Source organism: Tympanuchus pallidicinctus, unplaced genomic scaffold (assembly GCF_026119805.1).
Source record: "Tympanuchus pallidicinctus isolate F22 unplaced genomic scaffold, pur_lepc_1.0 scaffold18, whole genome shotgun sequence".
Classification (NCBI taxonomy): Eukaryota; Metazoa; Chordata; class Aves; order Galliformes; family Phasianidae; genus Tympanuchus; species Tympanuchus pallidicinctus.
The window spans coordinates 8,734,899-8,748,891 of record NW_026294699.1 but is presented as its reverse complement, the minus strand read 5'-3'; the positions used below and the strand labels follow the sequence as shown (position 1 = coordinate 8,748,891).

General features: G+C 60.3%; 2 protein-coding genes across 3 annotated transcripts in view; both read right to left on the bottom strand.

Annotated features, from left to right (window-relative positions):
* The window catches only part of CASKIN1 (CASK interacting protein 1), a 28,380-nt gene extending 22,650 nt beyond the window's left edge, over nt 1-5,730 (bottom strand). The window contains exon 1 of the mRNA XM_052679777.1: nt 5,562-5,730. Coding sequence (XP_052535737.1) covers nt 5,562-5,655 — 94 coding nt within the window. The 5' untranslated portion in view covers nt 5,656-5,730. The remainder of the gene's footprint in view (nt 1-5,561) is intronic.
* A 2,364-nt stretch (nt 5,731-8,094) lies between these two features.
* Nucleotides 8,095-13,864, bottom strand: LOC128079290 (hexosaminidase D-like). Of its 2 annotated transcripts, none has more exons than XM_052680310.1 (15): nt 13,597-13,864; nt 11,537-11,845; nt 11,272-11,368; nt 10,939-11,164; nt 10,744-10,853; nt 10,383-10,470; nt 10,023-10,187; nt 9,764-9,947; nt 9,596-9,667; nt 9,265-9,469; nt 9,105-9,187; nt 8,945-9,023; nt 8,751-8,852; nt 8,551-8,640; nt 8,095-8,449 (listed from the first exon to the last, which is right to left on the bottom strand). In XM_052680310.1, the coding sequence occupies exons 3-15, from the start codon at nt 11,364-11,366 to the stop codon at nt 8,266-8,268; spliced, it is 1,683 nt and encodes a 560-aa protein (XP_052536270.1). In that variant the 5' UTR covers nt 11,367-11,368; nt 11,537-11,845; nt 13,597-13,864; the 3' UTR covers nt 8,095-8,265. The 2 variants fall into 2 exon arrangements, with proteins under 2 accessions (XP_052536270.1, XP_052536269.1); XM_052680309.1 differs by lacking the exon at nt 13,597-13,864 and adding an exon at nt 13,292-13,585.
* Nucleotides 13,865-13,993: the final 129 nt, after the last annotated feature.

The window sequence follows — 13,993 nt, the reverse complement described above, 5'->3', positions numbered from 1 at the left end:
TGGCTGCAAGAGGCGAGCACACAGGCACAGGCTCACACACTGCACATGGATGCATACAGATGCACAAGGGTACGTGATGCACATGGATGCTGATGGGGCACATGCATGCACGCACACACACGTGGGCAGAGCAGAGCCAGTGCGGAGCAGCCAGCTGCAGGCATGATGCTCAGAATGGCAGCACTCACTGTGGCTGCACCCACAGTGCTGACCCCAACCTACTCATTCTCCAGCTGTTTGGGGCCCACGCACAGCACAGCACTGGGATCCCAGCAGCTCGCAGCACCCCAGTCCTCACAATAGGGACAGCTGTCACCACACAGCATGGTGACCTTGCTGGCAGGGCCCAAGGAGAGGCCGCTCCCCATAGCCCTGCACTCCCCTGGCCACGCAGCTCGCACTGGGCACAGCACCCATCCGTTACAGAGCCACAGCAGCAGGCTGCGCGGCGATGGTGCTGCATCCCTGCCTTCCCATTTTTCAGGCTGATTGCTCCTGTCGCTGCAGAGCCCAGTGTTAAACACCTCATTTTCTACTCCCATATTGAGTTGGAAAATACTATTAACATTTCATTACAGCTTAAAGATCCCTCTCAGCCTGGCATGAGAGCTGACCTGTTGGCAGCGCTGCTCCTTGCCCGGGCACGCTGTGCTGTCCTGCACATGTCCTTGCTGCAGGATGGGACAGTGATCAGGCAGAGGTGGCTGTTGGTGCAGCACACAAGCTTGGTAACTGGCCCAGCACAGAGCACCCCTCTGGAGCAATGGGACAAAGCAGGGATAGAGCAACAGAGCAGCAGCATCCGAACAGAGCACAAGCAGGTTTTGAATCTCAGCCTCCTTTCCTTGCCTGCAGGAGCCTGGTCCAGCAGTAATGCAGACCGGCCATTAAACATCAGCAAATCCATTCTTTAACGCACTCCCTACAGTGCTTTGAAGACTTGTGAAAGGCACCCTTAGCTGACCTGCATTGCAAAGAGGATGCAGAGCAGGTTTATGGTGAGTGTTCAGCAGGAGGGGCAGCAGTCCCTGAGACACAAAGTGCACTAATAGAGCATGCTGGCAGCAACAGGAGCAATGTGGAAGCTAACACACACACAGCCTCAAGCATCACCATCCTACATGATGCACCCCACAGCTCCTGCCTGCCACATGCTGAGCACAGCCACATTCATGGGCATCGCCTTTGCTGGGTCACAAAGTGGGACCCTGCAGGCACAGGGGAATAGAGAGATCTGGTGACACTCGGGCTCACTGATCCATAGATGCAATCATGGCCTTTCCCAGTGCCTGCAAGGGGAAGGGAAGGGTTAAAGGCAGAGCAGCCGGAGCAGGAGAGAGCCAGACGCCAGGCTGGCTACGGGAAACCACACGGCGGCTGTGAAGGGGGAGATGGGGCTGCATGCAGCACCCGGTCCCATGGCACTGCTGCAACCCCGAGAACTTTGTGGTACTGCCAGGACCCTGAGCTCTTGGTGGCATTGCCAGGACGCCAAGCCACTGGTGCCCAGCCTGGTCCGGGCCATGCCCAGAGTTTTCCCCCACCACTGAGCATTGTGCTGTGGGGAGCACGGTGGCACAGTACGAGGTCCCCGCAAGGGAAGCACCCTGAGAGCCCCAACACAAGAGGCTGCCTGCCTGCAGCAAAGGACTAATTGGTGCAGCCCTGAATTCACCCGGTGTGACATGAGGAAATCCAGGCCAGCACGGGAGCCCGGGACTGGGAGTCTGTATTCCCTGCTGCCCAGACCCTGCAGTCGGCCCCAGAACGGGAGCGGGAAGGGAGGGTTTGTGCCGGCAGCTTTGGCCCGGCCAGAGAGAGATGCAAGAAAATGTAAAATAAATACATGTCACCCCGAGCTGAGTAATAATCCCCCTCTGGAAGGAAACTTGGCGCACGCCGGCGTGCTCCCGGCTGCCAAGTCCCCGCTCAGAGCAAGGCTTCACACGCAGTTATAAACCCTGAAAAGAAGTTTATAAGGGAAGCACTGACACCTTGTTAAGCATTGCAGCAGTGGGAGCCAACTTCATCCCCTGTGCTGGGGGTGGGCATCTCCCCATGGCCCGTAACACATACAGAGGGCAGCATCCCACGTGGCTATCCCTGCAGCACTCAGGGGATATGCAACAGCAGGAGCCGCACGCAGCAGCCATGGATGGGGAAGTTTCCTGTGTTACAGGATGGATGAGGGGGAACAGGGCTGTTCTGGCAGTTGCCGGCCACGCGCGCCCTGTGCACTGCACCAGAATTGGATTTGCAGCTGCCCTGCCTTTTACTGCATGGAAATTGAATTGTAAAATGTCAAAGACATTTCCTAACTGCGCCATATTAGCCTGGTTTTATTAAATACTGTTATCAGAGGAGATTATTAATGCAATCAAATGCAGGCAAAAAAAAAAAAAAAAAAAGAAGCAGAATTAACTGGCCACCTCTCAGGATACATCAGAGGACAGGATGCTGTGTCCTGGGCCTTGGGCATGACACGGCTCTGTGGGGACCCCACGTGCCCCAAAGGGTCCAGTTCCTGCCTCCTGCCTCCGGCTTTCACCTGCTGACCCCTTCACATGGTGAAGCAGCAGGTGAAGCTGTGTTATGCCTGGAGGTGCCCAGTGCCCCGGGAAGGCAGTGCCCAATGTGGGGCAGCCTCAGAGTGTTTGCTGAGCTGCAGTTGCCTCCTGGTCCCAACGTCCACCCATGCTGCTTACTGCCCCATGCATCAACCTGCACAGAGCTGCCCAGCTCCTACACCAGCTGCTTCACTCATGGTCCCACCAGTGCCACACAGGACACGGTGCGGAGTGCAGGTAGCAACACAGTCATGCTGCTGTCCAGGGCAGAGGCATCCTGAGAGATGCTTGTGCCCCATGGCAGTGGAGTTAGGCTGGGCTGGGCCCCGTGGCAGAGAGTTGTGTGAGGTGCTGAGCCTCTTGTCTGTCTCCTGAGCCTGGCTCCAGGTGTCGTGGAGAAAGGGACCCAGAGCACATGGGGACATGAGCCAGGACATCTGTGCCACACAACCTGCTGCATGTAGAAGTGATTCACAGAACCCCCAGCCCAGCAGGTGGGAGAAACTGGGGCAGAGGGGTCCATCCCGCAGGTCAAGGCAGGGGCCCTACAGAAGCCATTTCCAAAGCGGGTGAGCCAACTGTGGCAGCAGTATCTCAAAGACAGAGCCCACCTGTCCAAAATACCAATGCTGAGGGTCTCCTGCAGCAGCACAACAAAAACCATCTCCTGGTGCCCAGCGCCCCAGGACAGACCCAGCTGGGGACACCTCAGGCCCCCCATCCCACCCCACAGTGTCCAAGCTGCGGACAGAGGCGAAAACGCCAAGTCATGACAATTCTTCGAGGTAGCACCAGGGAGGAGGGGACAGGGAGGGAAACAGTTTGCTGCCAAATCCCTGCATCTGATTTGCGTAACTTTCAGACAACCTCATCAATTATGGATGCCCGGGAAGCGAGCGCGGTGCGCGCTGCGGCCGGCATGGGCCCCACAAACTCTTACTCCACTCTGCTAAATTGGGCCCCACGTCACCATGGTAACCCGTGTTAATTCACGCAGGGATTTTTAAAATCTCATTTATTAAACCCCCACATGAATAGGATATTATCCAGATAACAGAGCTAGAGTTACAAATCTTCCTGGTGCCGAAGAGTGCAGGGAGTGCCCAAGGTGAGCAAGGAAGCTGCACATAGAGGGGATGGTGATATGGGACACCCCGGTGGTGCTCTGCATCCCCCAGCCCTGCTGCAGAGCTGCTCGCGTGTCCCCACACCAGGAGCACGGCACTACAGGTTGGGTTCTATGAGGAGCAGGAGTCACAGCACAAGAGGCTCTGGCACAGCTGGAGGCATGCAGCTCAGCTAAGCATGGGACAGGAGGGGGTTTGACCTCATGGGATGTCCCTTGTCCCCTTCCTGTAAGCCCAGCACACAGAGCGCTGCCAGTCCCCACAGCCACCCCAGCCCATGGGCTCTGCAGTGGAAGATGCAGCAGGGCTGTGGAGAGATGAATGCGATGCAGGAGGAGGTGGTAACACTCTGGCACCACTGCCTGTTGCCACAGCAACGCCAGCTGGGCACCCAGGCCGTGGGGTTTGAGAGGGGAGTGTGGGGACAGTGCCATGGGCCACACACAGTCCCATCATCACACACCACTCTGAGGCCATGGAATCAGCAGCACCTGAAGTGGGTTGGGATGAATGAAGCTCACAGCTGGAGCTTGTTCTCTCCCCACACAGGCCCTCAGCATTGACAGCACCTGGGCAACACCGGGGACATGCGAGACACCACAATTGTCCTATGTGGCATCTGGACATAAGGAACACCATGCCAACAGCTCAGGACACAGGATCACAACCACTACCCTGCACGGCACCGAGGGGACATGAGGGCCAGCCCTGCTCAGCACCAGGGCATAGAGAGCACAATGCCCTGCTCAACTAGAAACCCCAGTATACAAAAGGGAAAGCACACGAACCTACATGGCACTGGGACCATGGGGTGCCCACATTTAGGGCACACTGGGAGGGAAGGATGCAGAGCGCAGTGGCAGTGGGGCTGTGTGCTGTGGTCCCGTACTCAGGGACAGCCCCTGGCCCCGCACACCAGGCCAGAAACCTGCGGCTGCATCAGCACCATGAATAATTCAGTCCCAAGTGAAACGCCTCAACAGAGCCATGCACACCGAGCAGAGACTCCGGGAGCTGCACACACGTACGCAGCAAGACACGGCTACACCCCCGCAGCCCCGTGCACAGACACACAGATCGGTGTGCACGCACCGAGGTGTGCAAAGCCCCGATGCAGAGCTGCACGCAGGGAGAAACCCGTGGAGATGCATCCAAACACCCCCACACAGAGAAACACCAACACAGACGCATCCCAACACACATATGCCAGGGCACACACCGGCACGCAAACACAGACATGCACCCAAACACGGGCACACATGCACACCCGAACACGCACGTACACGAGCACAGCTGCACACACGTAGGCACACGCAGCTGTGTGCAAGCACCGGCAGTCCTGGTGCATACACACACACACACTGTCCATGCACACACATGCATGGTCTATGCAGACACACACTGCACACACACAGATGCTCAGACGCCCCCAGCCGTACACTGGGGCCGCAGCCCCTCGTCCCTCCCGATCCCCCCGCGGGCTGCTTCCGAGCACAGGACAAGGGCAGCCCGGCCGCTGCCTGCCTGCCTGCCCCGGGCGTATCGGAGCTGCTAAGGGGCCGTACCGGGACCGCACCGGGACCAGAGTGCACACGGCTCCTCGCAGCCCCGCGCAGCGCCCGGGGATACTCCGCCGCCTGCAGCCCCCCATATCCCCCCACCTCCGGGCTGGGCCGTGCCCCCGGGGCGCCGCCGGGAATACCCCCTGGCCCCCGCCCGCGGTGCCGCGGTGCCGGCGATGGGCACGGTGCGACTCGGCCGGGCCCCCGGAGCAGCGGGTGGGTGCCAATGCCCGGGGAGGAGGGGGGATGCCCGTGGTGCCGTCGCCCCCGCCCGGCCCGGCCCGGCCCCGCGTCGCGGCACTCACTGGCTTTGCCGGGTTTGGGCCTCTGCAGCAGCTTCTGCACGGCCGCGATGTCCTCCGCCTTCACCGCCTGCACCAGCTCCTGGTCCTTGCCCATGGCTCCGCGGCGCCGGAGCTGCCGGCTGCGGGCTCACGGCCCGAGCATCCTCCGCGGCGCGGCGAGGGGCGGCTCGGCTCGGCTCGGCTCGGCTCGGCTCCGCACGGCGCGACGCGGCGCGGGCCCCCCCTCCCAGTCCGCTCCGGAGGCGGGGGCGGCGGGCGCCCGGGGCGGGGCGGGGCGCGGTGGGGCGGGGGGCACCGGGAGTCGCACCGGGGCGACCCCGGGGGCGATGCGAGAGGAGAGGGGGGAGCCCCGGGAGGGGCCGCAAGGAGGAGCGGGGCCGCCCCGAGCGCGCGGGGAGGGGTCTGGCTGCACGGGGGGAGGAAAAGGAGGAGGAGGAGGAGGAGGGGGAGAAGGAGCAGGAGGGGGAGGAGGAAGGCGCGGGGGGGCCACCCCGGTGCCTGCGGGCGGGGCGCGGGGATCCCCTCCCCGGAGCTGGGGAAGGTGCCGAGTCCGGGGGAGGTGGCAGCAATCAGTGCCCCCGGAGCGGGGCGAACCCGCCGCTCTGCCCGGCGACAGCCCCCCACCCGCCTAGGGCCTGTCCCGGCTCTGCCCGACCTCTGCAGTCACCGCCGCCGGCCCCCGGGTGGCTGATAGCGGAACCGGGCTGAGCAGCTTTCCCGTTTCGTTAAATAAAGCTCTGATTGCTGCCTAATTTTCCACTGCCGTGGACGCAGTAGCTGGTGACATATGTCTCCGTGCAATTTTTTTGTGGCCTAAATGATCGGGACACGGGAGGTGATACCTGGCTATATGAAGATGCTGCAAACAGGCTCGGAAACGGGGTGATGATGGATGGCCCCATCAATGTGCCAGTGGTGTCCGGTCAGAGCTGAACACAGCACAGAATCACACTCAAATTTCTCTCTCTTGGGTGAGTTACTGCCTAAAAGCCTCACTAAGGGCCCAGCTCTGGCAAAATAACCCATATACAAACTTATTTATACATACATAAATATTTATGTTTATATATATAAAGCACCTATCACCTTATTTATAAACATTCTCTGGAAGCACACTGACAGAAGGGATAACCAATCTGCAGACCCCAAAAGGCTGGCACCCCACTGACATGCACAGGTCACTGCAGGACAGCAGGGGTGAGCAGCTGCAGGATATCCCAGAGAGCAACATATGGGGACAGGCAGCTGCAGGACATGGAGAGGTGCATGGAGCAGAAGAAAGGATGTGGAGAGCAAAGCAGCATCCAAATATAAACACAGCTCCCCTGCCACTGCCATGCCCCTGCCCACCCCAGGCCCGTCCATACCCTCAGGTTGCAGCCTAAGGACACCTTCTGCAGCCCCTGGCTCTCCCTGCAGCCCCCCTGCTCTGGATGACCCCCCACCAGGGTGCTTCTCTTTTCCCCACCCCCACTTTCCAATCCAGGACATTTAGGTTTCCAGCACAAAACGCTGCCTAATCTGTCCTCTAATCCAACAGGCTGGCACTGCATGGCTGTGTGGGGACCTGAACTGCTGCGGGGTTCCTGGGCTGGGAGCTGCCACCATGCAAGGACATAACCGTGTCTTCTCCACAAAGACCTCTTTGTACCCACAGCCCTCTGCAGTGAAGCTCTCCCATCCACAGCCTCCAAGACACCAGGATCCCTGCAGCTAGAACCAAGCAGCAAAGCTGTGCACCCCTCCTGCCCCTCTGAGCCACACTGCAGCAGCAGCCTCGGACAACTTTGTAACCCTGCAGCTCCCTCCAGGCTCTTGCCAAGCCCGTTTGGTCCTTGCAGAATAGAATTTCATGCAGTGAACCATCTGCATCCCTGCTCCGTGCACACAGAGCTGCAATCAGTGCCCTGCACTCAGAGAGCTGTGGATTTGGGGGTACACGGGACCCACCCCCCCACTACACAGAGCCCCTAGATGCAGCACTGCTGCAGGAGGGTGGCACATCACAGTGAGCATTGCCAGCACAGGAGGCTCCAGGCACTGGCTGAGAGGGAGGAAGGGAGAGATGAAAGGCTTTGGGAAGAGCTCGGTGCAGGAAGCGAGTGCTGCTCTCTTCCCTCCCAGCCATCAGGGAGTCAGTGGCGGCTGCTGCTTCTGAAAGCAGCCATGGAGATGTGGAGCAGGTGCTGGGGGACTCTGCCAGGCCTTCATACCGAGGCACACTGAGGCATGGAAAAGCCCAGAGCAGCCCTCACCTTGCTGCCTCTGCCCCCAGCATCACTTTCACTGTGCTGGGTGATGTACTGCAGGGAGATGGCCAGCCCCAGGAGCCCAGCTACACTGTGGGACAGTGGCTGCCCCCTCTCTGCCTGTAGTAGATGTTTCAACCAAACTCACCAGCTTCAGTCCCAGCCCCAAGCAGCTGAGACCTCCATGAGGAGCAGGGGTCCCCACAGGATGAGACAGGGATGATCTGTTCCTCCCAGCCCCATTTCCTCTATGCAGGCAGGGAGGGAGCACAGCTGCAGCCCCCCATCACTCAGCAGCATCTACGAAAATACTTTATTGGGAAGTGGGGCACGCCAGGGCTCTCTGTGCAGTACAAAACAAACCACAGTCATGCCTTGAACAGAAGAAGGGTGCAGGCCAGCAAACAGACCATTCCCATGGCCCCCACTGCCCAGTCCATGGGGAAACACAACCCCTAAGGTGCCTTGGGCTGGGCGTTGAGGCGGATGATGGCACGGTAATCCCGGACTAGGTCCCGCAGAGGGTCCAGGTAGGGGTTGACATTCTCCTCCATCCACTCCTCCACTGTGTCAGGGAAGTAGATACTCTCCAGGCGGGCATGCAGGTCCCGGACAAAGCTTTCCCACTCTTCATGGAGCCTGGGGTGGGGAGAGCAGAGTGGGAACACGCCACAGAGACAGACCAGGACCCTCTCCCAGCCCCCTGCAGGGCTGGGGGTATTCCAAGCCTCCACACATACTTGAGCATCTTGCTGCCAAAGCTCTCCATGTTGCGAGGGTTGCCAAACTGGTGCTTGCGGTGGTAGGGGCTGAACCAGCCCTTGATGGCACTGAAGAGACACAAGGGGATAGGAATGCAAGGGGGCACAGGACCACACCAGGCCCCATGGGCCCCCTCTGCTGCAGGGATGCTCATAAACAGAGCCTTCCCCTGTGTTACCTTTCCTCCTCCAGCATTTTGGTGATGCTCTCCTTCAGCTGTCTGTTCACCTGCTCCACCATGTGATAGATGTCTGCCCCAGGGAACGCTCCCCTTCCCTCACTGCAGGGAAAGCATGAAGAAGGGAGATTCCAGGACGGGTGGTGAACCCAGCATCCCATCCCTCCATGTACTCTTCCTGCCTGGCCACGCACCATGTGCTCTGCTCCAGCTGCATGCTGTGGAAGCCCAACACCTCCAGCACCTTTCTCCGTGTCTCTTCTGTGAATCCCCCTGGAGATGGCCATGCCAAAACAGAGGGGTGAAGCCTCCAAGGATGCTGCAGTGTGGAAAGACGGGGAAGAGGGAGCTCACCGTTCACCAGGGTCTGGAGGCATATCGCCAAGGAAGGAATGCCAACAGGCAGCAGCTCACACAGCACTGAGTAGTGGTCATACCTGCAGGATGGGAACGCAGTGCCAGGGCCTCACATGGGGTCACGTAGGGGATGGCATGCATGTATTGTGGCCCTCACCTCTGCCATCCGGTGAGGACAATGCCCTGGAAGCGCAGCGGGGCGAAGCGCGGCATGGCCTCGCGCACCCGCAGCCAGCTGAGCTGGTTCTTCAGGTGAGAGCTGAGTGGGGGCCAGCTCTGTGTAGGGCCCGTGGTGCCCTTGAAGGCACTGGCAAACCACACGGCCTCAAAGCCGCTCTCCAGGTACTTGGTGATGAACTGCCCTGCAGCAGTGGGGAACAGGGTGGTAGGCACAGGTCGGACGGGGACAGATCACAGTGGCAGCATCACCAGCCCCAGGACTGTCCCCTCTTGTTGAGCATCCCTGGGGTCCTGGCATGGCACCTTACCAATCTGCTCTGCGTCAAAGTCAGGTGCATAGAACCACACCACAGGTGAGACATGCTTTGCTATCCCAGACTCTGCAGGGCAGGAACAGTGACATGAACACTGGGCACCACTCACATCTCCACCACAATGACAAGACATTGTCCCCATCTCCATTCCCAGCCCCTCACCCTGCAGGGCTCCCACACTGATCTTCCTCAGCATGTCATCCCACATGAGCACCCGCAGTCCCCGGTACTGTGTGGAGATGAAGTCCAGCACCTCCTTGATGTGGTTCAGGTATATGGTTCCTGTGTCACCCTTGTTGCGGCTCATCCAATTCCTGGAGTCCTTTCCCTCCCCAAGGTGGAAGACCTGCATGTGGGGCTGGGGATGCTCAGCATGCCTGGCACCAGGCAATGTCTGGGTCTCATATAACCTCCCGCCCACCTCATCTGCACCAATGTGGATCCACGAGGAGCGCCTGTGCTTCTCCATCACCTGTGATAGGATGACCTTGAGCAATGCCAGGGTGTCCGGGACATGGGGGTTGAAGCTGTTGGGGAAGCGCTCCACCTCCCGCAGGTGCTGGTACTTGGTGTGTTTGAGGATGAACTGTGTGGGGAGGAAAACCACCATGGGGGGGAGGAGGACAAGAACCAGAGCTCCATCCCCAAGACAGGTGCTAGGGACTCGGGACACAGCCCCAGGCCACTTTGTGCTGTGACTGCCCCAACCCTGGAGGTGTCTCCACTACTCGGGGTCCCCATCCCACCCCTCAGCCCCCCCTCAAGCACTCCTGGCCCCTACCTCCACATGACCGAAGGTCTGCACCAGGGGAACCACCTCCAGCTTGTGGAGCTCTGCCAGCTGCTGGATCCACTCAACGTCCTCCTCACTGGGGAGGGCAGGGACAGCCTCAGTGGGGGCAAGAGTGTATGGGAACATTCCCTCCTTCTGCAGCACCCTGCCCTGCCATGCCCCAGATGCCCTGCTCCACCCCTCCTGGATTTCCATGCCTGAACTAAAGACCCAAATATTGACACCGTACAGCAGGAAATAGGCACGAATGCAGCTCCAGCACGACTATCTTGGGCACAGCCCATGCAAGTCACACCCAGCACTACCATCAGTGGTGCTGCATCTCCCAACCAGTACCAGCCCCGCTCACCTGTAAGCATAGGGGGACTTCAGGACCTCCAGCTCCCCCTTGAAGGGGAACATATCCTCGTATTCAATCAGGATCCCATTGGCTCCCAGCTGGGACAGGAGTGGGAACAGCTGTGGGATGGCAAAGTGAGCTCAGCAAGCAGGCACAGCCTGGTCAGTCTGACCCCAGGACTGCCCGGTCCCCAGGCACCCTCACCTGCTCCAGATAGGAGACCCTGGGAGCAGCTCCCTTCAGGTCCAGGTGGACGAGTCTCATCTCGGTGGCACTGAGGTCTTTGGGGAACTGCTGCTTAGGTCCCTGCCTTGGGGCCGTGATCTTTGCAGGTTGGACCTCCACAGCCTGACTTTGGGGGCCAGAGTCCTGCGCATCCCCCCAGAACGTGTTGTCCTTGCTGATGTGCTTGTGAAGCTGCAGGGTTAAGCTGCATGGGGCAGAGTGGAGCTGGGGAGGCACAGAGGTATACCCCCAGCACCAAGCCCCCACAGGACTGGGACACCATTTTGTGTCCCACTCCTGCTCCCACCTCACCTGTCACGGAAGAGGAACTTGATGCCAGCCAAGGCCACGAGGAGCAGCACAGCAATGCGCAGCAGGTTCAACTTGTGGCTCTGCTGGAAGGCCATCGCTGTGGGCACACACAAGAGGTTTGCTCATGCCACAGCACCCAAGCTGGGGCAGCCATAGAGACACCCCAAGCACAGGGCACATAGAGAAAAGGGACGGGGGGGACACCCCTTCAGCCACCCTGGTCCTCCTCAGGGCCATACTTGGAGCCATCCCATGTCCATCCTACCTTGTGCACCCCAGTACCTTTGTCTCTGCCTGTGAGCACAGCCTCCTTATGCTCCACCAATGCAAACAAGGCAGCAGCAGTGAGGCAGGTCCTGTTACTGCGTGCTCCTGTGCCACCGCTGAGAGTGATGGGATCAAGGCTGCATCACAGGGCAGGCATGGCACCTCCAGGACCTGTGCTCAGCTTCTGAGCGAGGCAGGAGCAAACACCCTCAGGTCTGAGCCCGGTGGGAGGAGCAGTGCTTTCCTCACAGAAGGCAGAAGGTTGACAGCACAACCACCCTGTGCTGTCCAGGGTCTGCAGGACACACTGCGGAGTGGGAGAGATATGGTGGATTAAACCGATGTTGGATCTCTCATGAGACATGTAGGACACGAGAGGTACAGGGAAGAGTTCCTTCCAAAGAGCTGTCACCATTAAGATTCATAAAAATGCATTTTATGTCTTTCCACACCCTCTCCCCAGACCACTTGGAACAACTCCTGAGATGGTGATCCACTAAACCCCGTGAAAATGATTCCAAAGAAAAGGCAGGCTTTGCAATGCAGGTTCTCCTTGCCCAGCCCCCTCTGTGTTCACAGAGAGGAACAGCACAGTGCTTGGACCCACAGCACAGTGCTTGGACCCCACGGTGCCACCTCCTCACTCTGGAGGATGCTGCCAGCTCTGACACAGAGAGTCACATCGGTTCCCATATAGCTGGCATTGCAGGAACCACTCTAGAACCCACATACACCTGCAGCTCCAATGCACTTCTTCGGGGAAGCAGAGCACATCCCATGCGCCCATTCCTGCACATAACCGTCAGACCCCCCAGCAGCGAGGCAGCTGCAAGCGGCCCCTTCTAGGGTTAAATTCAGCACTGACTGCATTTGGAAACTGAAAAAAAAAAAAAAAAAAAAAGATTTTGGTCGCTGCTGCTGCAGAGCCGCTCAGCTGACTGTGAGGTTTTGTTTGTGTTGCCAGAACGGTGGCACCAGGGGAGAGCTGCTGCGATCCGCCCAGCGCCGTGGGCTCTGAATTAGCCCTTTTCTAGATGCAACCCTAATCCCTGCCGACACCTCCTCCCGCGCAGCACAGCGCAGGGCAGCGCTGCACCCGCACCCAGCGTATCCCGCAGGGCAGCACGGGGCGCGCTGTGCCCAGAGCACGAGGCCCTGGCACAGGGCAGGGCAGGGCAGCAACGTGCGGGTGTGTGCTGAGCATCCTTGAGCCCATCGCCGCAGGTTGTGCCCTGCGCTCGTGTGATGTGCCTCGTGTGTGGCATGGATGCGCTTTGTGATGCTCCTGGTGTGCTACAGGGGACAACGGCGGCACTCGCTCTGTGCCATCCCATCCCTGCACCATTTCCATCCCGCCTGGCGATGGATGCTTCCGGCAGCCATGCGTCAGCCCTCGTGGGAGGAGCAGTGCGGGTGCAGGAGGGCATGGGGCTCCCGCGGTACGGGGAGCTCAGCACCTCTTGGCCGCAGGAAGGTCGTTAATAGACCAAGTGCTAATTGCACTGCCATGGCAACACAGCTCCTGATCAGAGCGCGTATAAATATTTGGACAGAGGCTGTCAGTTCGCCAAGACTGGGCGTTTATAATATACGTTATCTAACTCGAATTGAGCGCAGGTTGTCCGGATCAGATCCTGCTGGTGCCGGGCAGCAACACCGAGGGCAGCCGCGGCTCCCGCGCATGGCTGCGCGCACCTCGGGCCACCTGCCGAGTACCGCACACCCGCAGCGCCCGGCCCCGCTCCTCGCTTACCTCCCGGAGCCGCGCAGCGCTGTACCCGGCCGTCCCGCCGCCGTTGCCATGCGAAGCCCACGCTGCCGCAGAGCGGCGGTGCGTGCGGGGGCGACGGCGCCGAGCCCAGCCCTCAGCCCCGCTCCCGGAGCATCCCCGCCTCAGCCCCGGTACCGCCGCGCCCGGTCCCGGTCCCCCGAATCCCGCAGTGTCGGGAGAGGGATGCACCGCCCGCCTCGGGGAACTGCTGCGCCTCCCGGTGCGGTGCCCACATGGCATCCCTGGTACCCACCGGACAGCCCCAGTCCCCGGAGCGCGCCCCTTACCGGTAGGTGCGGTACCGGGCGGGCAGCCCTCGGGCGCGAGCACGGCCGCGGGTACGAGCACTGCCCCACGGCCGCCGCCGCCGCCCTTAAAGGGCCCGACAGCACCGCTGCACCGGCACCGGCACGGCGAGGCCCGACTCCGCGCTGGCTCAGAGCCCTGCCGGCCCCGAGACGTGTGCCCCGTGTGTGCCCCGTGTGCTTCCCGCGTGCACCCCGCGTGCCCCCACCCCGCATCCCGGTGCCCCGCATCCCCATACAGCCGCCACCCTCCCTCCATTCTGCTCGGTGCGACGAGGCCGTTTCCAGCACAGCGCCCTCTGGCGGCAGCGCTGGGCACGTAACTCGCTGCTGACTACACCCCGCAGTCCCGCCTCAACCCCCCCGCGCCCTGCGCATA

Bases quoted from the DNA above. Each gene is read 5' to 3' on its own strand.
- LOC128079290 (XM_052680310.1), bottom strand. From the start codon at position 11,366: ATGGCCTTCCAGCAGAGCCACAAGTTGAACCTGCTGCGCATTGCTGTG. The intron at 9,470-9,595 runs GTAAGGTGCCAT...CCACTGCTGCAG, and splicing joins CTTTGACGCAGAGCAGATTG to GGCAGTTCATCACCAAGTAC. The intron at 9,188-9,264 runs GTGAGGGCCACA...CCCATCCTGCAG, and splicing joins GTCCTCACCGGATGGCAGAG to GTATGACCACTACTCAGTGC.